Raw genomic sequence first — 26253 nt, forward strand, 5'->3', positions numbered from 1 at the left:
GCCCTCAGCGAATGGTGTCTGACCCATCTCCAAGTAGACGGCGTCGGAATTGAACTGGAGGACACCCAGCTGGTGCCCGCTGCAGAACTCACTGAACTCATTGCTTGCTTGAGATGTGTGGGAAACTCCCCTATATTTGGTCAGAGAAGTCTTCTGTTATGATTAGTTGTCGTTGAGATAATAGAAAAAGAACGCACCTTGCGTTTTTTCCACTGATTCAGAGGGCATAACTGAAAGAATGAAGAACTGAAAGAATGATCTTAATACTCTGCTTCGCTTTTCTTGGTAATACGCATTACTTCCCAATATGCATCAGTGTCCTTTATTATTAATTTTTTCCTATTGAATTCCTCCCGCATTAGAATGCTGCTTCATGAGGTGGGGATTTTGTCTGCTTGTTCACTGCTGTGTGCCCAGGGCCCACGACAGTGCCCGACACAGCAGGCGCTCAATAAATGGCGAATGAAAGACAGGGCAAGGCGGAGAGAGAAGAAACAGAAAGGGAAAGAGAAAGCCCGGGCCGCCAGAGCGCTTAATCACACGTACATCCTACCGGGCCTCTCTCCAGCTGGCTCAGGCTCCACACTGGTCCTCCAGCTCCCTTTTCTCAGCGATGGACTCACAGCCCCACCCGGAGCGCTGGAGCGCGGACGCGGCCACTGCGCGTGCGCCTCACCGCGCTAGCACCCCTGCCTGGCAGCCTTTGGGGACCTGAGCCAGCTGCGCCTGCGCAGTCAGAGCAGGTCCTCCCAGGCCTCGGGTGGAACGGGTGGGGGAGCGGACAGTCTAACGGCCTGAGAGGGCTCAGCTGGTCCGGGTGGGATTCTGAAGGCCAGCGGAGGTGGGCTTACTAGGGAAAGGGGCGCAGCAGAAACTACCCGCAACTGAGCGGCGGGACCTGCGGCCGCCCGGGACCCTCGGCCAACATCCCAGCATCCTCTGCGCCGCGCCGGCCCCGGACTCCATTTCCCAGCGGCCCCTGCGGCCTGCCCTAGGGCTGCGGCGCCTTTGTGAGCGCGGCCGCCGGCCAGGATCGAGCCCTGGCCCGGGCCCTGGCCCAGCCCCGGCCTCCAAGGACCGCGCCGAAGGAGGTGCCCACTGGAGGGAGGAGGCGGTGAGGAGCGCGGGATGGAGCTGACGCCGGGAGCGGCCATGCCACCATGTGTGGGACCGTGTGTGACAGTGTGTGAGAATGTGTGAGACATTAAGGAACCGTGTGTGACAATGTGTTTGACAGTGTGGAACCGTGTGTGAGACCATGTGTGACTGTGTGAGAATTTGAGACCGTGTGTGACAGTGTGAGAATGTGAGGCCGTGTGTGAATATGTGTGTCAGCGTGAGACCATGTGGGACAAATGTGGGACTGTGTGTGACAATATGAGACTGGGTGTGAGAATGTGTGCGACAGTATGAGACCGTTGCCCCGGTGTATGCGGGAGCCTTTGACAGTATATGGGACCGTGTGGGACTGTGTGACACTGTATGTGCTTAAGACCACATCACCATGTGTGAGACTGGGAATGTGTGACAGTGTTAAACTGTCATTATGTGTGGACCACGTGTGAACAGTGTGTAAGACCATGTCACTGTGTGTGTGACCTGTGTGTGTGGGATAATGTAAGACTGTGTGACAGTGTGTGTGACTTTGTGAACAGAGCTTGACCGTGTGTGTAGGATTAGATGAGACTGTGACAGTATGTGAGACCATGTCACCGTGTGTGAGGTTATGTGTGGTTGTGTACGGTGTGTGGCTGTTGATATGGGACCACGTGAAACTGCGACAGAATTTGTGTGACAGTGTGTGAGACTGTGTCATTGTATGTGAAACTGTGTGTGAACAGAGTTTTTGTTGTTGGACTAAGATTGTATGTGACAATGTTTGAGATTATGCATGACAGTGTGTGTGATTATGTGAGACTGAGGGAGATGGTGTGACTTAGCACTGTATGTCATCCCGACAGTGAGTGTGACAGTGTGACTGAGAATGGCCTTATATGACCCATTGTGAGAGCAGGGCAGGCTACAATGTGGGGGCATGTCCATAGGTTGCCAGGGGAGGTGCCAGAATGAGAAACTGTGTGGTTTGTTGTCTGTGATTTGTGTGGGCAGGAAGCTGTGTGGGTGCTTGGAGATGCTGGTGTGCTCTGGGGTTTGGGAGACTGCTGTTGTGGTGGAGAGACAGAGAGATTGAGATAAAGGGGAAAAGATGGAGAAAGGGAGGGACGAGAGCTGAAAAGGGAGAGACAGACAGGAGCCTCAGCCTTAAGCCTGAAAAGCTGACCACGCTGGCTGCTTGTCCTCTGGCACAGTAGTTTTTCCATCCTTCTCAGTCTCTGGGGGCATGTGAGGAATTTAAAAAGAAAAAGGAATGGGAGACCTACCATGTGCTGTTTATGAAAATAAATGACAGAAAGATGAAAATTGAGCACTGTGCTCAATGCTTTATGTAGATCATTTCAGAATCCTCCCAACAATTGATAGGGAATAGTTACCATTTCACTGATAGAGAAACAGGTTTGCAGTGGTTACCTAACTTGCCAGAGGTTGTATAGGTAGCATGTGGTGGTTTGGCTGTTTGAGACCAGGTGTTCTGATCCTTAAGCCTAGTAGTTCTTACCACTGAGTTATGCCACTTCATAGGTAATGGCTTTATTCTTCAAGGCAGTAAGGTCTGCTGGACAAGAATTCACGATAGGGGGTTTGGATGACTGTTCAAGCATAGCCTGCCCCTCCCTCCCTCTCTCCTTCTTTCTCTCTGAGGAGATTGCCCAGAAAAGTCAAGAGATTAGTTTTCAGTTGTGGGTCGTCATAAGCCAGGACCTGAAGTAGGCCGTCTTGACTCTTTGATCGAGTGTCCACCACACCACATGGACCCTCTGATACTCACTCTGTGTCTAGAGATGCTTTCTCTGAGAAATTTCACTTTGTAGCTTTATCTGTCATCCTTGCAGAAAGGGTGGGAACATATTTCCTTTCAACATCATGATCGGGTGGAAAGAATTAAAAGTTAGAACTGGTTTCCAGTTTGGCTTAATTACTTATTACCGTGATGCCTTGAATAATTACTCCGCTGTAGAGCCTTCATGCGTGAAAGGGGGAAATCCTTGCTTGGTAATGCCATTCTGTAATTGCTGTTTTTGTTTTAAATTATAAATGGGGAGGTAACTTAAACACAGAACATGTATGTTGTATTCTTTTTTTTTTTTTTTTTTTTTTTTTTTTTTTGAGACAGAGTCTCGCTCTGTGGACCAGGCTGGAGTGTGGTGGCGCGATCTTGGCTCACTGCAAGCTCCGCCTCCTGGGTTCACGCCATTCTCCTGCCTCAGCCTCCCCAGTAGCTGGGACTACAGGCGCCCGCCACCACACCTGGCTAATTTTGTGTATTTTTAGTAGAGACGGGGTTTCCCCGTGTTAGCCAGGATGGTCTCGATCTCCTGACCTCGTGATTCGCCCGCATCGGCCTCCCAAAGTGCTGGGATTACAGGCGTGAGCCACCGCGCCTGGCCTGTATGTTGTATTCTTAAGATCCAAAGCATGTGGGAAAAAGAATTGTAAATTTAGATATAAATGACTTGCTCAGTGATACCTCTAATTTACTCCTGAGGTTGGGGAAAGAAGGAGAAAGAGAAGGAAAGGTTTCTAGGCTGATGATACTGAGAGCTGCAGGGCAGGCCTGGCATTTTATGGTTTCTTTTCCTTCTCCAGCTCGACTTTCTCAGGATACTGTCCCTCTCCCAGAGAGGAGCTGAAGGAGTACGACAGAAGAACTGTCAAATTCTGGAATCCTTAAAGCCATGTCCAAGGTAAGCAAGCATTTCTTCTCTCTTCCCTAAAATGCCATCTTATTTTTTAGGTTATACGAACATTTTGTTTTTCTTCCAAAACTCTGCAACCTAATAAGGTTCCATTCATCCAGTGACTCGTTCCTCATATCTTGCTTTCCAGTAAAAGTCTCCAAAAGCCTAGTTATCTTTTTTTCCACAGCCAGCATTTTTATCTTCACTCAAGAAATAGTTCAGCACCTCCTCTGGGTTTAGTGTCTGTTAGAAGCTCTCAAGATGCAAAAATACACTCATTGGCATATGTAAACCTTCATTGTAGTAAGTTGATTCATTGAGACTGAGGTGTATGTTCAGATGTAACCACTAGCATAAATAAAGCTTTTCCATAGACCTAGGTTTGAAAAGAAGGCAAGACAGGAGGGTTATCAGGTGGTCTTAGTCACAGAACAGGGCAAAGTCTCTTGCTCAAAGTGATTTTGAGGAGTGAGATGTGTTGAGTCTTGAATATTAAAGTGTGGGTCAGCTAGGGCAGGGATTTTTCCAGGCACTCCATGGGCTTTGAAGAACAGTATTCCAGGGAATAATGAGGTACCATTTTAGGGACATTCTGAGTGTCCACAGCTATGTTATTCTAGGTCATCCAGTTAAGAGTAGTGGAATTAATACGTAAAAAATAGCAGAACTTTGTTTTGGAAAAGACTAATGGGAGAGCACTTGAATCTGCATTAAAATAAAAGCTGTATATGTCTATAATAATGAAAACAGTTGATAGTGTGGAATGGAGCCAGAAGAAACATATAATGTTAAGAAACAAATCCAAGTATAAGAATTCCATAAGAATGGAAATCTTCATTCACTGAACATATCATATAGTTATTAAAGGCCTTGTGCTAATTGCTGTGATAAATAAAAATAAAAATAAAGACCTTGTGCTAAGTGCTGTGATAAATAGGCCCTGTCTTTGTCTTCATAGAATTTAATGTATACTAGTTTATTATATGATGTACTGATATTATTTTAAATCAGTGGGAAAGGGATGGATTATTCATTTAGTAAAAAAAATTCTCTGCACTTAGAGAAAAATACATAGAGGTTAAATGCATTATATAGGTTAAATATATATATACACACACACACACCTCTAGGTTAAAATATGGAAAATGGAGAAAGAGTAAGGTGAGGCAGATGCAGAAATCAACTAGTACAGCACTGTCCAATAGAACTTTCTGTGATGATTGACAATAGAAATGTTCTATATCTGCAGTGTTTAACATAGTAGCCACTAGCCAGATGTGGCTACAAAGACTTGTATATACTAGCATGACTGAGAAACTGAATTTTTCATGTTAATTGATTTAAATTTAGCCGTATGTAGCTAGTAGCTAGTGTATTAGACAGCACAGTCTTAGGCTTATAAAACAGTAAAGCCAGGAAGATAATTATGGGTGATCTTGTCCAAGTTTCTCATTCTACAGATGAAGAAAAAGAGGCCAGGGGAAGAAAGTGACATGTCCACGTAACCAGTTAGTGACTGAGTCAGACGTAAGAAGTTGTAATAAAAATTGAGGGTCAGTAATGTCGATGATGATGAGTGATGATATGAAAAGGGTGGTAGAAAATGATGAGGGACACTGTAGCGAGTCTGTGATGGGGCTCATTATTTCACTCCCATGCCCAGAACCTTCATTGCCTTCCTATCTTACTTGGAATGAAATCCAGTGTCCTAACCATGGCCTATAAGGCCCTTTGTGCTTCAGGTCCTGGCTTTCCCAGACCTCATTTTCTACAAGTATTTACCTCTCTTCATTTTAATCACAGTTGTGAATTTGCTGTCCCTCAGACTTACTGTGCTTTTTCTTGTCTCTGGACTTTTGCATTTGCTCCCCCATCCCCCTACATGTTGACATAGCTTGCTCCCCCATTTCATTTAGATTGTTGTTCAAACCTTACCTCTTCATTTAGACTTACCTTGACTATATTATCTACAATAAACAGCCTATCACTCTTAATCACCCTTTACCTTCTTTTGTTTTTTGTGGCATATGTCACTACCTGACATGTATGACCTTATGTTTAATGTTTTTCTCCTTTGTTAGAATATTAAGAGGAGGAACTTTGTTTTGTTCACCTTTGTATTCCTCACTCTTAGAATGGTGCCTGGTTGGTAATAGGCATTCAGATGAATTCCTTATCTGTGAGTGAGACCAGGATAGCTAGAGTTAGCCACCTCTTCTTTCCTGCTACTGATTTGGTAACAGAAGAAAGAAAAAGTTGCAAGTATGATGTATAGAATAGATGGAACCCATTAGCCCAGATGCTGTTTCCAGGACCCCACCCCAGACCTCCCGAATCATGGTCTCTTGGTGGCACCTAAGAAAACACATTTTTATTGGGTTTCCCAGGATGATGATTATCTTTTTTTGAGATGGGGTCTCACTATTTTGCCCAGGCTGGTTTTGAACTTCTGGCCTCCAGCTGTCTTCCTGCCTCAGCCTCCCAAGTAGCCAAGTAGCTGGGTTACAGGTATCCAGGATGATTTTAATGCATGGTTTTTGAGAACCTCTGCCTTTAAAGATTATATTTAAAGTATGCCTCTTGTAAGCAGCATATAACTGGCTAGTTTTAAAAAAGCGAGCCTGATAATCTTAATCTTTTAGTGTTTATTACATATTTAATGTAATACTTATACATACGTGTTTAAAGCTACTGTATTTCTGTTTGTTTTCCATTTATCCCATCTGTTCTTTTTTCCTTTGTTTCTCCTTTTTTGCTTTTTTTTGGTTAAGTCAGGTATTTTTCCTTATTATTTTAGTAATTATACATAATTTTTATTGTTCTTTTAGTGGCTTTTCTAAGATAATATTCATCCATTACTCATATGTAGTAATCCTTCTTTCTTCTGTAATCTTCCTCCTATGATTAGTACCCTTATCACTTCCTGAACAGGATAAGATGCCTATGGTGATTTAACTCCACAATATTCTTATTGCTCTATTTATAATTACTGCTTTAGAACTCTTAATTTCTTCCTGTGTTTTCATGCTTCCATTTTCCTTCTGTATTACTAATACCTGAAGAACTCTTCGAGTATGTCTTCGAGTGCAAGCCAACACTTTACTCCCACCCTGAATTGTTTTTTCAGTTCAAAAACAATTTGGCCGTATCGTTGCTGGGTCAAAATAGTGTAATTAAAATTTTTTTTGAGGTTAAGTAATTTTGTGAAATCCTGGTCTCAATGGAGAGAATGACGTCTCTGAATCGATTTTAAGCAAATAATTCAAGACCTATGCAACATCATAGTAAAAAATTAAGATTTATCCAGCTGGGTGTGGTGGCTCACGCCTGTAATCCCAGCACTTTGGGGGGCCGAGGTGGGTGGATCATCTGAGGTCGGGAGTTCAAGACCAGCCTGGCCAACATGGTGAAACCCCATCTCTACTAAAAATACAAAAAAATTAGCTGAGTGTGGTGGTGGGCCCCTGTAATCCCAGCTACTTGGGAAGCTGAGGCAGGAGAATTGCTTGAACATGGGAGGTGGAGGTTGCCGTGAGCCAAGATCGCACCACTGCTCTCCAGCCTGGGCGACAGAGCAAGACTCCATGTCAAAAACACAAACAACAACAACAACAAAAATTAAGATTTACCCAACTGAAAATAAGCATGGGGGTTAGTGAATAAGATAGGGCATAATTATACTGTATAATAGTACTCAGCCAATAAAAGTGACATAATCAGTAAGTGAAATATATACATAATCATAGACATTAGTATAAGGAACCGTTTGAGCAGATTATACTAACTATAAATTATAATTGCTTTTAGGAGGTAGGGTGACATGGGAGTAGGCATGGGGGTGAAAGATTTCCAATTCTTTAACTTAAAAAGGGAAAAAATTGGCTGGGTGAGGTGGCTCACCCCTGTAATCAATCCCAGCATCCTAGCACTTTGGGAGGCCAAGGCAGGAGGATCGCTTCAGCCCAGGAGTTTGAGACCAGCCTGGGCAACATAGTGAGACATCATCTGTACCAAAAAAAAAAAAAAAATTACCTGTGCCTGGTGATGAGTGCCTGTGGTCCCAGCTGCTTGAGAGGCTGAGGTTGGGAGGATCATTCAAGCCTGACAGGTTGAGACTGCAATCAGCCATGATTGTGACACTGTACTCCAGCCTTGGCGACAGAGCAAGATCCTGTCTCCCAAAAAATAAAATTAAAACAAAGGAGTAGGGGGAAATCACTGAGGGTAGAAATACTGGAAAGTATATTTTAAGTTTCTTTAATGATGGCAATTTTTTAAATTAAATCAAAGTAAATATAAAAAAATGTACAAGGTATTCATGGTCTCATTGGCTGACAGGAAAATGTCAGATAGTTAAAACACAGACTCTATTAGTTCATGTGTGCAGCTAAAAAATGTCTCAAGGACTTTGTGTAGCAAAAGCTGCTTCGCTAATGTCTGCAGAATAAATGATGTGTGTGGAACACTTTCCCGCACAAAATTTTAAAGAGTTTGTATTGAAGTAATTTGAGTTACAGTAGAATTGATGATTAGCAGTGCCCAGGCCTATCCAGCACAAGTTTTAATTTTTAGACCTGATTCACATTCCTTTCCTTCTTTGAAGCTACAAGTCACTTCCTCAGATTTCCTTGTATTAAGAAATGTTTCAGAGATAGAAGCTTTTTAAGCAGCTGATGCGTGTAATTGATATTTCTTGGAGCCATACTTTTGCTTCCTATAACCTCCTTAACATTTTTGTGCATTTTTCCGGCAGTAGCAATTAACATTGACTCATTTTTTTTTCCATTAAAAAGGTTTCTAAATAAAATCACTGATGTATTTGAGTATTTCTTCAATAGGAGCATTACTCTGCAAAGAGTCATATAAGAGTAGGGGTGATGTTCATATTTGACAACCAACAAGGCAAAGGCACACAGCAGAACTTATCCTAGCTGGGATCCTGGAGTTTGCTGCCATGCTGGGCATTAATCTTCAGTTGCTGAATTCCTTATGGAGAAATCTGGTGTGGTCACTAGCAGCACTCAGTGAAGTAGCTGTTTATCAATGAGTGTGGCAGTATTTCAGTATTTAAGAAATCAGTATGTTCAGGTGTGTACCATTGAATGCCATCTCTATGTCAGCCCAGCTTAAGAGCAGGCTTTGCTCTGTGACATGTCAAAACCAAGATGCATATGCCTAACCATACAACAAGCCCTGATAAGTCTTGAGCTGATTTATCTTGTTAGGAAGAAGACCCATTTTTAATTTTTAGGGAGCAAACTAGGTCTTGTTCTGTGTTATCTTAAAGATCCTTAATTCAACATTCGGTAGTATTATTTGGGAGCTGTACTGTAACATTTTAAAAACTCTCTTGCTCATCAAACAGGCACAATTGTGTATGTTTCTCTAGTGAGAGCTGTAGATATTTTTTGATGCATTTTATTATCAGACTTGGAGACATTCACTAAGTAAATTAATAGTGCTTAAATTACTATTATTTTGTCTCATGTAGCATGATTATAAGTTACCAACTATCTTTACAACTTAGTGGGGTTATCAAGAGCTGTTAGGCAATCATTTGTCGCCTCTTACACACAGTCTCAGGAAAATGTTTATTTCCAATGAACATATGTCCCATATTGAAGTAATTTTTATTGTACTTCTTTGATTCCTTATCAAGTACTGATTATACAGATTCAAACATTTATTGTAATATCACTCTTCCTCTTCTCAAGACATTAGAAGTCATAGTCTTTGAGATCAACTTCATTTTATCTGTGACAAATTTTTTCTTGTTTTGATTCAGATACCTTTTTGTTTGTTTGTCTTTAGAAACGGGGTCTCACTATATTGCCCAGGCTGGACTCAAGCATCCCAGGCAATCCTTCTGCCTCAGCCTCTTGAGTACCTGGGGCTTTAGGCATGCACCACCACACCTGGCCTGATTCAGATACCTTTTGTGACACCAAGCTGCTGGTCATCTAAACCATATGCCTTCCATTCATTTAAACCATCTACAGGAGAGGAATTTGTGTAAAACAAATGTTTAAAATTCAACACAAACAAGACCTAGGTTGTCATTGTGAAATGTGTAATATGAAATGTAAAAAATACGTGAGATACCTTATGTCATCAGTGAGATGAGATGCATCACTTTGACAGCTGGTTGGCAAATGTTGTCTTTGCCACCAAGCACAAATTCAGTGGCATACTTTCACACGTCAGGTGATCTGTCACTCAGCTTCTTGATTGCTCTCTGTTATGGTATACATTTAAGCCATATTTTTGCAAGTCAGTATATAACTTTGTTTACTGTTTCTATTATATATTTAATTTTGGAAAGTCAATATAAGCATCAAACATATTTTTATATATTTTTATACAACCCTATTGATGTCTCTGGAACATTGACCATTCCATTGTACTGAGTTTGGAAAAACGCCAGATTCAACCATGTACACATTATAAAGCTTAACTCAGCCTGTTTCCTCCTCGAAGCTCTTTACTGCCCCAGTGTATCTGATTTTCCAGTGTTGAGAAATACTCTGGCATTTAGTATGAATAACATATTTTATACTTTATTTACAGTGCTCTGTTGTTTTCCAATTTTGTGTGTGTGATAAATCCTTTCTCTACCAGTAGGATTATCTCTCAAATTGTATACTTTCCATGACAGAATATCAAAACAAAGCACAAAGAAGTCATTTAGCAATTACCTGACATGTGTTGCTCAGAACCTAAGATACTGTCAGAAAGTTTTGCTATGTGCAATATTTTTCTCTAAAAGTATAGACAATTTAACTTTTTAACTTAGGCTCATGTGAGGATATGAACACTAGTTGAGCAAGAATGTGTTTATGTCATTTCAGGATTTGGTGACATTTGGGGATGTGGCTGTAAATTTCTCTCAAGAGGAATGGGAATGGCTGAACCCTGCTCAGAGGAATTTGTACAGGAAAGTGATGTTGGAGAACTACAGGAGCTTGGTATCATTGGGTAAGGACATGTCCCCTTAATTCAGAATCTGTACATGGGACTGAGCTCCACTGTAATATTTGGGAAACCTCTGACGTGCTTCACTAAATTTCCTTTTCTTGTGCTTCCCAAAATAGGTTGAATTTGTAGAATTGGCAGCTTCATCTTCCCCATTCTTATTCCTCAGCTCCCTCCCATTATTCTCCCACCTTCTTGATGATGCAGAAACTTGATCTTATTTATAGACCTGCCTAATTCCCCTTTTGTTTTTTGTAAGCAGGAGTTTCTGTTTCTAAGCCAGATGTGATCTCATTATTGGAGCAAGGAAAAGAGCCCTGGATGGTGAAGAAGGAGGGAACAAGAGGCCCATGCCCTGGTGAGTGAGAGAGAAATAGGGAGACAGAAGCCATTGCCAGGAAAAGCTCAGCAATTCTGAAAGATTTCAGTTCATAATTGACGTTTCCTGGGTAGCTTTTCTTAAAGACTCAAAGCCTGGGAAGAAATATTGAGGCATCTTTAGTATGAGCTCCTCGATTTGTTCTCTCTGTCTGTATTCTCTCACAAGTTACAGTCTTCTCTGACAGTAATCTTCTCTGATAACCCATTTTCCTATTGTTGGATCCAAATGTCACAGCATCTCCCTGTCCTTGCCTTTTAGTTTTATACAAGTTGCTTGGTTTCATTTTTTAAAAATCCAGGTGCCTGTAATCCCAGCTCTTGGGAAACCAAAGTGGGTGGATCACTTGAGCCCAGGAGTTCGAGACCAGCCTGGGCAACATGGCAAAACCAAAAATACAAAAAAAAAAATTAGCCAGGCCTGGTGGCATGCGCCTGTAATCCCATCTACGTGGGAGGCTGAGGTGGGAGGATCACCTGAGCCTGTGATCTGAGATTGCGCCCCTGCACTCCAGCCTGGGTAACAAAGCAAGAGCCTGTCTAAAAAAAAAAAAAAGAAAGCCAGGTTTTTTCTGTTTGTTTTGTTTTGTTTTTTTTTCCTTTCTCAGTTACTTATTCCTTTTAGATTGAAGGATTGATGCATTTATGTATTTATTTATTCTTTTACCAAGCCTCATTGACTTTATGTTTTGAGAAGAGGATTCTGCTAAATTCTTGGGATTATTCAGAGGCTTATACACCAACAAAGAAAAAAGAAAGCCAATTTTATTTTCAATTCTGGGTAACTAGAAGATGATAACACTTAATAGAAACAATCAGAAGAATAGGTTGATAGGAAGAAAGATGAAAAATTTGGCTGTGGACATAAGAGGGTTATATATATAAGATGAGGAGAGTTCCAAGCAAAGAAATGCAACATGCAACTGGTTTAGAAGATGGGGGCTCAGAAAAATAGTCTGATTTAGAGATGTCAGTGTGAATGAATGAGATCACTGGTCTTAAGAGTTTGAGAGATAAAGCCTGATGCTGAGGCCTTTGTGGGGAAGTGAATCTTTGATAACTTTCTCAGTATCCTCCATGGTAAATGGCATCTCTATAATTTGTCTTTGGTTAATATATATATATTTTTAGATGAGGTCTTGACCTGTTGCCCAGGCTGGAGTGCAGTGGTGCACTGCAACTTCCACCTCCCAGGTTCAAGCAATTCTCCTGCCTCAGCCACCCAAGTAGCTGGGATTACAGGCATGCACCACTACGCCCAGCTAATTTTTCTGTATTTTAAGTAGAGATGGGGTTTCACCATGTTGGCCAGGCTGGTCTTGAACTTGTAACCTCAAATGATCTGCCCACCTGGGCCTCCCAAAGTGCTGGGATTACAGGCATCAGCCCTGCCCCCAGCCTGTCTTTGGTTAAATTTTATGCATTTTAATTTTTCTAGATAATTGTCCTTTTCATTTAGGTTATCAGATTTCATGAATTTGAGCAAAATAATCTACAATTAGTTTTCTTTTATATGTATAATGGTTTCCAATTTTAATTTTTTATTTTGTATAACTATTCTTTTTTTAAAAGAATATATTGGTCGGGTGTGGTGGCTTACACCTGTAATCCCAGCACTTTGGGAGGCCGAGGTGGGTGGATCATGAAGTCAGGAGTTCAAGACCAGCCTGGCCAAGATGGTGAAACCCTGCCTCTACTAAAAATACAAAAATTAGCCAGGTGTGGTGGCAGGCTCCTGTAATCCCAGCTACTTAGGAGGCTGAGGCAGAGAATCACTTGAACTCAGGAGGTGGAGGTTGCAGTGAGCCGAGATTGCACCACTGAACTTTAGCCTGGGAGATAGAATGAGACTCCGTCTCAAAAAAAAAAAAAAAAAAAAAAAAGAATACATTTATTAGGTTGCTCTACTCATAAATCAGTTTATTTTTAAAGAACTAGCTTATGGATTTATGTATTCGTATTCTTTTCCAATTTTGTGTTTTTTTCTGTACTAATTCATAAAATATTTTCTCCTTACTAATTCTTTCCTTCTAATTTTCTTATTTATTTTGATCTCCATAGTGCTGAAATGAGAGCTTAATCTATTAATTTAATTCTTTTATTTAGTAATGAGATTATTAAGGACTATGAATTTTCCTCTAAGTTTATCTTTGTCTATCTCCTGTAGATTCTGATACTTAGTGTTTTTGTTACTGCTGTTCATACTAGATAATCTACCTTAAAAATTTTTTTCTTTCACCCAGAGTTGTTTAAAAGAGAGTTTTCTGGTTTTATTGTATTTGATCAGACAGTATTAAGGAATTATTTACATACAGTAAACTGGATACATATAAATTGTACAGTTTGATGACACTTGCATATACCCATGAAACTGTCACCACAATCAAGACACATTTAGTATTTCTATCACCCCAAAATATTGCGTGTGTCTCTTTCCATCTATCCTACTCTCCACTCCCAGTTCCAAACAAACATGAATCTGATCTTTATTTTTTATTAGTTTGCATCTAAAGTAAATGGAATCATACAGTATGTATTTTGTTACGTCTGGCTTATTTCACTCAGGATAATCATCTTGAAATTTATCTGTATTGTTGCATGTATGAATGCAACATTTCATTTATCCATTCACCTGGTGATGGACATTTGGGTTGTTTCCAGTTTGGGGCTATTATAATAAAGTTGCTATGCAGCTGTCATGTACAGGACTTTGTGTGAACATATATTTTTATTTTTGGGGGGTAAATACCTAAGATGGAAGAACTGAGTTATATGATAGGTATATGTTTAACTCTGTTAGAAACTGTCAGTTTTCTGAAGGAATTACACCATTCTTCTAGCAGTGTATGAGACTTCCAGTTAATCCACATTCTCACCAAATCTTGGTATCATCAGTAGTATTTTTAATTTTAGTCATTCTAAAGGTTGTATTGTGGTTTTAATGTGCATTTCTGGAATGACTAATAATGTTGAGCCTCTTTTCGTATGTTTACTGGCCATGCATATAACTTTTATGAAATCTTTGTTCAAACATTTTTCCCATGTTTTATTGGATTGTTTATCTTATGAGTTGTAAGAGTTCTGTATATAGTCTTAAAACAAGTTCTTTATCATTTATATGTATTGGCTTATATGTATGCCAATTATGGCTTGCCTTTTTGTTTTTCTGCTGCCACCTCTGTTGGAGGCAAAGTTTGCAATTTTTGTAAAATCCAATTTATTAATTTGTCTTGGTTGGTGCTTCTTATATCTAAGAAATTCTTGCTACTCCCAGGTCACAGAGATATTTTTCTAGGAGTTTTAAAGTTTTAGCATTTATATTTAGCTCTGTGAATGATTTTGAGCTAATTTATGTGTCTTGTGTGAGGTAAAGGTTGAGGTTCATTTTTTTTTCCATATGGATATACCGTTGCCCCAAGACCCTTTGTCAGGAAAGACTTTCCCTTCCTAATTCTATCACCTTGCTACTTTTCCTGATCATCACTTGACCACATATGTGTGGGTATAGTTCTGGAATGTCTTCTGTTCCATTGATCTATATGTCTATTGTCTCACCAGTTCCATACTGCCTTGATTACTGTAGCTTTGTAGTAAGTTTTGTTACCAGATAGTGCAATCTGTAAAATTGCCTTGACTGTTTTAGATCATTTGCATTTCATATAAATTTTAGAATGAAGTTGAGAATTTCTGCTCAAAAAACTTAGATTTTTGTTGGGATTACATTGATTCTGTACGTCAGTTGAAAAAAACTGACCTCTTAACATTGGGTCTTCTAATATAAGTATGGTTTATTAAGCCATTTATTAGTCTTTAAAAATGTCTTGAAGTTGGGTGTGATGGTGTGCGCTGGTAATCTCAGCTACTTGGGGGGCTGACTTGGAAGGATTGCTTGAGTCCAGAACTTGGAGACTAGCCTGGACAACATAGCAAGACTCTGTCTGAAAAAGAAAAAGGAAAAATAATAAAATTTATCTTAAGAATATTTTGCAGTATCCAGTGTAGTGGTACTCTGTTAAATTTTTTTTCCTAAGTCTGTGATAGTTTTTTGAGTGCTATAATAAATAGAATTTTTTTTAACAATTCAGTTTTCTAATAGTTTGCCACTAGTAGGCAGAAATGTAAATTGATTTTTATATTAGCTTTACATCTTATGACCTCGCTAGATTCATTTAATAGTTGCCCTCACAGTTATTTTGTAGGTCCATGAGGATTTTTTGGATGGACAATCATGCTATCTACAAATACAGTTTTTTTTTCCTTCTGATCCTTATACCTTATTTTTCTTGATATATTGCAATGGCTAGGACCTCCTATATAATGTGTAATTGAAGGGGTAAGAGGAAATGTACTTGTGCTGTTTCAATCTTAAGGGGAAATGTATTCTGTCTTTTACTATTAAGTAAGTGTAAGCTGTAAGTTTTTCTTAGATGTCCTTGATCAGTTTGAAAACGTTACTTTCTATTCCTGGTTTGCTGATAATTTTTATAATAAATGGATCAGATACTATTTCTACATCTGTTGAAATGATCATGTGATTTTTTTCTCTTTAACCTTTTAATATGGTGAATTACATTGATTGATTTTCAAATGTGAAACCAATCTTGCATTTTTGGGATAAACTTTACTTGGTCAAGATCATGCTGTTAATATTTTCCTAGATTTCATTTGCACAGTTTTATTAAAGATTTTGCCTTATGTACATGTGCTACATTGGTCTGCAGGTTTACTTTTTTTTTTTTTTTTTTGAGACGGAGTCTTGCTCTGTCACCAGGCTGGAGTGCAGTGGCTCAATTTCAGCTCACTGCAACCTCCACCTCCCGGGTTCAAACGATTCTCCTGCCTCAGCCTCCCGAGTAGCTAGGACTACAGGCATGCGCCACTATGCCCAGCTAATTTTTGTACTTTTAGTAGAGATGGGGTTTCATGATGTTGGCCAGGATGGTCTCGATTCTTGTCCTCATGATCTGCCTGCCTCGGCCTCCCAAAGTGCTGGGATTACAGGCGTGAGCCACCACGCCCAGCCTGCAGGTTTACTTTCTTATAATTTTTTTATCTGGTTTTGGTATCAAGATAATACTGGCCTTATGAAAACAAGTTGGAAAGTGTTTATCTTTCTCTATTTTCTGACAGTTTGGATAAAATGGTATTATTTCTTCTTTAAATATTTGGTAGAATTCACCAATGAAGACATCTGGGCCTGAAGTATTTTTTACATAACAGCTTTAATTGATATAGGGTTAATCAGGTTATCTGATTTTTGTTGAATCAGCTTTGGTAGGCTGTGTCTTTCAAGAGATTTCTGTGTTTCATCTGAGTTTTTCAATTTATTAACGTTTTTAAAAAACAGCTGTAGGCTATGTAATGATAACTCCTCTGGTGTTGCTGATATCTGTTCTTTTTTTTCTTGATAACTGATGTTTTAAAAGAACCTACTTCTGTTTTATTTCCTCTGTTGTTGTTTTTCTATGTTGTTAATTTTCTTTCTTAACTTTTTCTTCTACTTTCCTCAAGTTTACTTTGGTCTTTTCCTCACTTCTTGAGGTGACATCTTAGATTATTGATTTTTAGACTTTTAGTTGTTTTCTAACATAAGCATTTGAAAACTGTAGATTTTTCCTTTAAGTACCATTTTAGCTGTATCCCACAGATTTTGATATGTTGTACTGTCATTATCAACCAAGATATTTTCTAGTTTCTCTTGTATACTCTGACCCATGATTTATATAGAAATGTGTTTAGTTCTCAGATGTTTGGAGTTGACTAGGTATTATTGATTTAAAAATCAATAACCTCTAACCTCTGTTGAGGTTAGAGAGGATACTCATCTTGGTTTCGGTACTTTGGGATTTATGGAGACTTGGTTTATGCCCCAGAATATAGTCTATCTTATTTACTGAACACATTGTGTGCACTCGAATACATGTTGTACAAGTGTTGGGTGTAGTGTTGTATAAATATAAATTAGATCAAAGTAGTTAACCCTGTTGAGATCCTCTGTTACTATTTTTTCCTAGTTTTGTCAGTTTCTGAGCAAAGCATGTGTTAGTTGCCTATTATGACTATAGGATTACCTATTTCTTACACTTTCAATTTTTGTTTTATGTATTTTGAGGCGTTATATTAGGTGCATACACATTAAAGATTATTTCTTTCTGATGAATTGATCCTTTTATTACTATATGTCTCTATCTTTGGGAATACTCAGTTTTAAAGTCTATTTTATCTGACATGAATATAGTTAGTCTAGCCTTATGCTTACTGTTTGCATGTTACATCTTTCTTTATCTGTATTATTAATGTATTCTTATATGTAATGTGAGGTTTCTATAAACAGCATATAATTGTGTCTTTCATTTTGTTGATTCCTATAAGTTCTGCCTTTTAACTGAATAAGGAGTTCATTAATATTTAATTATTTATATAATTTGAGTTGAGTCTACTATTGTTTTCTCTTCAATATTTCTTATTAAAAAATATTTGCTCATCTCTATCTTCTTTTGGGATGTTTGAATATTTTTTTATAATTCCATTTTATTTTATCTGCTGGCTTGTTGTACCTTTTTATATTATGCTTCCAGTGGGTGCTATAGTGCAATGATGCTCAAAATGTCGTCTTGAGACCAGCAGCACCACCTGTGAATTTATTAGAAACGAAGATTCTCAGCCCTCAACCTCCACTAACTCAATCAAAAACTCTGTGTGTGGGGTATAGCAATCTGTAGTTTAGCCAAGTTTTATCTAATTCTGATACACTCTAAAATGTAAGAATCATGCGTGTAACGATTATAATATCCATCCTTAACCTTTCAGTCTAATGAGAATTAGTATTCATCAATGACTGTACCTATGTTTTTACTTCCTTATTATAGTTTTATCAGCTTAATTCTGGGTTTAATTAGATCATTGCTCCTTGGTAGTCATTTCATATTTCTTTTTTGACCCATCAGTCTTCAGAATTTAATCTTCATGTTGACTTTTTATAGGGCATTCATGGGTGTGATTTGCAACTGTTTAGAGAGGAAAGTGGAATTTGGAAGGGCACTGAGGCAGCACAGTGGAATTAGCAGCCTCAATTTAAGTATGTTGCCTTCAGATTCTTTTCCTTCCAAATATCATTATCCACTATAATATTTAAGGTTAGTGGTAATATTCCATTTGGTTTCAGACATTTACCCCATTCATGCAAGCATGTCATTCTTATAAGAGGATGAATTAGTGTGGTGTTTTATGTATTATTGATTCAGTATTTATTCCAAAGATACTAAGCACCTTCTGTCTGTCCAGGCTATTTTAGGCAATGGGTGTTCAAGGGTGAGAAAAAAAGTTCCTGCACATGAATGTTTACATTCTAATAAGAATAGAGAGTAAGTTAACATGTAATATGATATTAAATAAGTTAAGTGCTATGAAGTGCAAAGCAGGAGGAAAGGGAAACATAAGAGTGTGGAATACTTCATACTGGATGTTCAGCAAAGGCCATACTGAAGAGGTAATATGTGAACAGAACCTCAAGTGAAGAAGTGCAATGAGAGAAGGGATCAAGCAGATATCTGTGGAAAGTGCTTTTCAGGCAGAGAAACAGCAAGTCTGGTGCTCCTAAAGTGGAAATAAAGTGAATTCCCATATGACTGAAGTGGAGTAAGCAAGCAAGAGAGTAGTAGAAGATAAGATCAGAGAACACCAGGTCATGTAGAGTTTCATAAACCAGGGTAGGAATTTTCACTTTATTCTAAATGTAGTAAGAAACTACAGGAAAATATTAAGCAGAAAAATGAAGTGATCTGATTTGGAACTGGACAGGGGAAGGCAGACTAAGTTCTGTGCTAGGTTAGTAAGACCAAGCAGTTTGATACAAAACTACTCTTATATGAAGGCATCTTAGCTGCAGGGATCAATTGAAAGTTTACATATGGTTGGAGTTTGTTACATAGAAAATGATTTTCTGGAAGACTTTTTTTCTAACTACAGATGTTTACCCATAGACTTTTATGAACAATATGAACAACCATAAAGTTTTACATGTATCCTAATAAGGATATTAATACTGCCTAGTGTTGTTTTTAGGCCTGGGATTCCAATGGAGTTTTTAATCATATTAACATCATAAAACTGGCTTATAAAAGATAACTTAGCTTGAATGCAGGATAACCTATGACAAGAGAGGAAAGGTGTTTGAAGTCTGTTATTAACTTAGATATAAAAAGATGATTATGATTTTTAGAATACCACCTTCATTGTTTCTTATATTTACCTTACTGGTTGTCAATGATTATTTCCTTAATCAACTCTCTTAAGTTCTTATTATTTATAATGTCATTATTTTAGAATGCATTATAAGCTTTTAAATCCTTTAACTTATGATGTATTTTATTCACGTTTTTGTTTTAGAAATTTCTTCTAGTGAATTAAATACAAAAGACATTTGTTTCTTGATATCTTTTAGATTGGGAGTATGTATTTAAAAACAGTGAATTTTCATCAAAGCAAGAGACATATGAAGAATCATCCAAAGTTGTGACAGTGGGAGCAAGACATCTTAGTTATAGCCTTGACTATCCCAGTTTGAGAGAAGACTGTCAAAGTGAGGACTGGTATAAGAACCAGCTGGGAAGTCAAGAGGTACATCTTAGTCAATTAATCATCACTCATAAAGAAATCCTTCCAGAAGTTCAAAATAAAGAATATAACAAATCCTGGCAAACATTCCACCAGGATACAATCTTTGATATAGAACAGAGTTTTCCCACCAAAGAAAAAGCACATAAGCATGAACCACAAAAGAAAAGTTACCGAAAAAAATCTGTTGAAATGAAACATAGGAAAGTCTATGTAGAAAAGAAACTTTTGAAATGTAATGATTGTGAGAAAGTCTTCAACCAGAGCTCATCCCTTACACTTCATCAGAGAATTCATACTGGAGAGAAACCCTATGCATGTGTTGAATGTGGGAAAACGTTCAGCCAGAGTGCAAACTTGGCGCAACATAAGAGAATACATACTGGGGAGAAACCCTATGAATGTAAAGAATGTAGGAAAGCCTTCAGCCAGAATGCACACCTGGCCCAACATCAGAGAGTTCATACTGGAGAGAAACCTTATCAGTGTAAAGAATGTAAAAAAGCCTTCAGCCAGATTGCACACCTGACTCAGCATCAGAGAGTTCATACTGGAGAGAGACCTTTCGAATGTATTGAATGTGGAAAGGCCTTTAGTAATGGTTCATTTCTTGCTCAGCATCAGAGAATTCATACAGGAGAGAAACCTTATGTGTGTAATGTGTGTGGGAAAGCCTTTAGCCATCGTGGATACCTAATTGTACATCAGAGAATTCATACTGGAGAGAGACCCTACGAATGTAAGGAATGTAGGAAAGCCTTCAGCCAGTATGCACACCTTGCTCAACATCAGAGAGTTCATACTGGAGAAAAACCTTATGAATGTAAAGTATGTAGGAAAGCCTTCAGCCAAATTGCATACCTTGATCAACATCAGAGGGTTCATACTGGAGAGAAACCCTATGAATGTATTGAATGTGGGAAGGCCTTTAGCAATAGTTCATCACTTGCACAACATCAGAGAAGTCATACTGGAGAAAAACCCTATATGTGTAAGGAATGTAGGAAAACATTTAGCCAGAATGCGGGCCTTGCTCAACATCAGAGAATTCATACTGGAGAGAAACCTTATGAATGTAATGTTTGTGGGAAAGCCTTTAGCTATAGTGGATCTCTTACTCTACATCAGAGAATTCATACTGGAGAGAGACCCTATGAATGTAAAGATTGCAGGAAATCTTTCAGGCAGCGTGCACATCTTGCTCATCATGAGAGAATTCATACTATGGAGTCATTCTTGACTCTTTCCTCTCCCTCACCCTCCACATCAAATCAGTTGCCAAGACCTGTAGGTTTCATCTCCTGAATATTTCTGGAATCCACCTCTTGATTCCATTTCCATTCCATCATCCTTGTCCAATGCACATTAATATATTTGACATGGGATACTCGAGTAGCTTTCTCATTGGTCTCCTTGTACTCACCATTGTCTGTCAGATGTCCACGTTGCAACCAAATTTGTATTTAAAAAAATATGTTTAATCTCATTTCTCCCTCATTAAAATCCCTCAGTGGCATCCCATGGTTTTTAAGTTAAAGCACACATTCTTCAAAATAGCCTAAAAACCTAGCCTCTAACACCTTGTTCCAGGTTACCTTCCAAAGTTTCTATCTTGTGTCACTATCCATCTCATTCTCTGAATACTTATCCAGGATTAAGATACATATTCCAGGATCAAAAAGACCTGGGTTCCAATCTTTGCACTTCCATTTCCTGCCCTCTAATTTGGGGGCAGCATTTTGTGCTTTGTAAGCTTCAGTCTTATTTATAGTGTGGGAATAATAATGGTTCTACCTCAGAAGTTAATAGAAGAATGAAATAATGCATGTAAATTGCTCAGCAGCGTGCCTAGCATAATTACTCAAACCATAATGTAAAGTAAAAAGATAACCATACTATACATAGAAAGCCAATCATCTCAGCCATGATTATCTCAGAAATAAAAAGAGATGCAGCAGCTCAGGACTGAGAGATTGTGAAGTTTTTTTTTTATTAGGAATGGTAGGCATTTTTCTAAAAGTAGGTGAGGAGGGTATCTAACAGTAGGATTTACATTAGAGTCCATGATATAGGGTAAGATGGTGGCTTATATCAGCATTCACTGGATATTTAACAGTTCTAAGATGCTAATGTCTTACTTTAAAAGTCTTTTTTTTTGAAATGGAGTCTTGCTCTGTTGCTCAGGCTTGAGTGTAGTGGTGCAATCTTGGCTCACTGCAACCTCCGCCTCCTGTGTTCAAGTGATTCTCCTGCCTCAGCCTCCTGAGTAGCTGGGATTACAGGCCTGCACCACCACGCCCAGCTAATTTTTGTATTTTTAGTAGAGAGAGGGTTTTGACATGTCGGCCAGGCTTTACTCTAACTCCTGACGTCCGGTGATCCGACTGCCTTGGCCTCCCAAAGTGCTGGGATTACATGCGTGAGCTACCGTGCCTGGCCTAAAAAGTCATTTTTAATAAGACAGTTTACTGAGATGTATTCATCATTTACATGTAAACAAAGGCAAAATCGAAATTAAAAAGAAATCTTGAAACAAGTCAGTAACTAATGATGAGTAGAAAATAAAGTATAAGCTTGAACCCCTGTTCTAAATCTGGGTGAATGAATTATATCAAATCTATGTCATTTAAAATAATAAAGGTTGTTAAATTACTAAAATTTCAAAACTAGTGAAGAAAAGAAACCAAAACTGTAGGTCCGTTCTCATAAACTGGCCCACAAACATGTTTGATTCTGTATGCATCAAGTTTAAAATACATATGAATACCTTCAGCAGACCATGTGTTTTCCCTTTCTCCAACATTCAAACCACTCCCTGATTCTTTACATCTGACCTCTTTTAATATTACTTCCTGACCCCAGAAGTCTTTTGGCATATAATCAATGCAGTGATCAATTCACATGTGACTATAGATACAAACAGAATGACGAAAGTTTAATGGAGGATGAAAAAGAAGACGAATAAATATTTTATCCTTTATATGGTAAGACAGATTCACTATCATACTGATATCAGTAGCCCATGAATTAATTTACAGATTCTACCCAACAAAATTCTAATAAATTTTGTAAGGTTTTAACATGTATGTGTGAACATACATATTCATGCTGTTACACATATAAAGAAAATTATAACAAAAGTGACCTATACCATCAGTGGTTTTAACAGTTTTGGAAAAATGTATCGTGCTCTATACAACAATTCATTCTTTCCATATGTGAAAGTTACTTTCAAGTGCTTTATCTAAATGTGGAACAAACAGTGATTAGAGGACTCTGTGACACACTCTAATCATAGAATGAGACTGGCCTTCCTAAACATGAGATTCAGAAGCCTCCCCACCTCCTGTCAACAAGTCATAGATTTGACTGTATAAGAACTTTATAAAGCTTTTATATGATCAAAGATAGTAAAAGATACAATATTTTTTAAACCTAAGAATGGGAGAAAATTATTGCAGCACATATAAACTATGGAATTCATATCCTTAACATAAAATTGCTCATAAAAATCCCTTAGGAAATGACGCTTTTCTCCAGCTCATAGTCAAAGGATATGAAGAGGCAACAGGTGACCAATAAATATGTGGTAAGTACTAAATCTCCCTAGGATCAGAAGAAATACAGTTTAGGCCAATGAAATACTATTTTTTTCAATATCAGATTAATAAAACTGCATTGAAAGCATACAAAAAGAGATACTATGCACTAATTTAAAAGAGCATGAGTTTGTACAAACTCTGGTAGGCAATTTGTCAACTTCAGAATTTTAATTGGGAAAAGTAGAATTTTATTTTGAAGTTCAAAAACTCGGCACACAATGTCTTTCCCTCCAGATTCTATTATACACATAGAACAATGTAAATGATTCTTAAAAAAAAAAAAAAAGGTGAGGCTTTTGAGTGGATGAAATAATTTTGTAAAAGGCAAAACAGGGAAGAGTGTTCATGAATTGTAGCAGAAGATGCTGCATGTTATATGTGAATGACCGAAGGGTTTGAAAAATGGAATCTAGTCTGCCCAAAGGATCCCTAGAGAAGTTCAGGCTTGGAGTTGGCTTATGTACAGGCTGTGGCTTCTAAGAAGACATGATGAAAAGCCTCTTAAAGCCTTTGTATGTGAAAGTTATGTCAGTAGCCCTTGCCAAAAGCCTCCTCACTCTCCCCTCTCTTGTATAAGTAAATTGAATGGGATCCTTATTTCACACCATTAACAAGTATAAGTTCTAACTGAATAAAAATCTAAATGTAAATTACTAAAGCAAAAGTATTAGAAAAAATATAGTGGGATATGTTAATGACTTTGGTGTCAAACACGTGTTTCTAAAATATTCAAATACCATAAAGGAAAAGATTGATAAAATTGACTGTGTCAAAAATTAGTGTGCTTTGGCTGGGTGTGGTGGCTCACACCTGTAATCCCAGCACTTTGGGAGACTGAGGTGGGTGGATCATGAGGTCATGAGTTCAAAACCAGCCTGGCCAAGATGGTGAAACCCCATCTCTACTAAAAATACAGAAAATTAGCTGGGTGTGGTGGCAGGCATCTGTGATCCCAGCTACTTGAGAGGCTGAGGCAGGAGAATCACTTGAACCATGTGGCAGAGGTTGCGGTGAGCCAATATCATGCCACTGCACTCCAGCCTGGGCGATAGAGTGAGACTCTGTCTCAAAAAAAAAAAAAAAAAAAATTAGTGTGCTTTTGGTCAGGCATGGTGGCTCACGCCTGTAATCCTAGCACGTTGGGAGGCCGAGGCGGGTGGATCACCTGACCTCAGGAGTTAGAGACCAGCCTGATCAACATGGTGAAACCCTGTCTCTACTAAAAATACAAAATTAGCTGGGTGTGGTGGGGCATGCCTGTAAACCCAGCCACTTGGGAGGCTGAGGCAGGTGAATGGCTTGATCCCAGGAAGCAGAGAATGCAGTGAGCTGAGATCGCGACATTGCACTCCGACTTGGGTAACAAGAGTGAAACTCTGTCTCAACAACAACAAAAATTAGTGTGCTTTTAAAGAAAGTTAAAAGATAAGCAACAGGAAGGAAGAAACACATAATATAACGGACACATGTAAGAACACATATAAGTCAATAAGTAAAGGACAACTAAGCAAGTATATAAATGTGCAAAGATGAGAATGGCCAAATTATGGAAGACATACAGATGTCTAATAAATCTAAGTCTCTGCTTAACCTCATTAGTATTAAGTGATGCAAATTTGCTCATTTATTTATTTTGTAGAGATGAGGTCTCACTTTGTTGCTGAGGCTGGTCTCAAACTCCTGGGCTCAAGTGGTCCTCTTCCCTCAGCCTCCCAAAGTGCTGGAATCACAGGTGGAGAGACTCAAATTGAGACAGTATAATACCAGATATTGGTCGTGGTGTGGAGACAGGATTTCTCATCACAGCTACTTTAGAGGCAGTGAAGTTTTTAAAATGCTCACTATAGCCACTTTGTAGGGTACAGTTAGTATATGAAACACTGAAAACAACCTAAATTTCTATCAATAAAGTAATGACTAGGAGTTCTATGCTGGAGTTTAAAAGAATGGGCTGATAATATTGATACGAATTTGACTAAAGGACTTACTGGTTGAAAATGTAAAAATTTCGCATACACTATTGTATATTTAAAAATATATTTTATTTCTAATGCATTTATAGAAGTATGCAAATGCTTAGTGAAAGTTCTGAACAGACACCCAACTGATAAATGTTTCCTCTAGGAAGGGACTGGTATTGGATGTTCTGGTCAAAGGAAGATTTAGTGTTATTTGTACTGTTTGAAGTTTTAAACATCAATGTAATAATTTAAAAAAAAAACTTTAACATGAAAAAATTGACTTTACAACGAACTGGACACCTAGAATGAAAAGTTGGCAGTCTAAGTTAAAACCTTTTTTTTGGAATTTGGAGAATCTCTCTTTGACTTGCCAGCCCTTCCCAGGCATACAGATACCCTGGTAACCCTTCCAATTTAGGCAAACAGACCTACAGTGGAAATATACAAAGGACCCCCTGGCATTTACCTATGGTAATCAAACCATGTAATACTTAAATGGAAACTGATAGCTAAGTATCATCACTTGAAGAAAACCACCAGCATAATAAAGATCAAGAGATATAATTGAATCCTGAGTGGGGAAAGTCATGTAATAACAGAAGAAAATGAAAAATGGATTTTAGCCTGCAATTTGAAACTACAAAATAAAGGGAACAATTAGATAAGAACTAAGAAATAAAAAAATACGCTGTAATAAATTTAATAAAGGTTAGAAAGAAAAGAAACCTTAGATGCATAAATTAAAAAGAAAAATGAGAAAAAGGGACATGGAAATTTACAAGGTCCAATATCAATGTTTTGGGAAAAATTTCACAGAAAATATAAGAATGTATCAAATGAATGATTGAGAATCTTTCTAAATTGAAACAAGGCAAGCATGTTCAGCTTGGGTTAGCTCACTGAATGTTGTATAGGATGAACTAGGAA

General features: G+C 38.4%; 1 protein-coding gene across 7 annotated transcripts; it reads left to right on the forward strand.

Annotated features, from left to right (window-relative positions):
* Nucleotides 1-701: 701 nt before the first annotated feature.
* Nucleotides 702-23197, forward strand: ZNF583 (zinc finger protein 583). Of its 7 annotated transcripts, none has more exons than XM_001140085.8 (5): nucleotides 702-1114; nucleotides 3706-3803; nucleotides 10646-10772; nucleotides 11032-11127; nucleotides 19591-23197. In XM_001140085.8, exons 2-5 carry the CDS (start codon nucleotides 3795-3797, stop codon nucleotides 21066-21068), a joined length of 1710 nt encoding a protein of 569 aa, XP_001140085.1. In that variant the 5' UTR covers nucleotides 702-1114; nucleotides 3706-3794; the 3' UTR covers nucleotides 21069-23197. The 7 variants fall into 7 exon arrangements, with proteins under 7 accessions (XP_001140085.1, XP_009434760.1, XP_001139918.1 ...); XM_009436485.5 differs by having other exon boundaries at nucleotides 719-1114; nucleotides 11029-11127; nucleotides 19591-22538; XM_001139918.8 differs by having other exon boundaries at nucleotides 742-1091.
* Nucleotides 23198-26253: the final 3056 nt, after the last annotated feature.

The sequence above is a fragment of the Pan troglodytes genome, chromosome 20 (assembly GCF_028858775.2).
Source record: "Pan troglodytes isolate AG18354 chromosome 20, NHGRI_mPanTro3-v2.0_pri, whole genome shotgun sequence".
NCBI classification, from domain to species: domain Eukaryota; kingdom Metazoa; phylum Chordata; class Mammalia; order Primates; family Hominidae; genus Pan; species Pan troglodytes.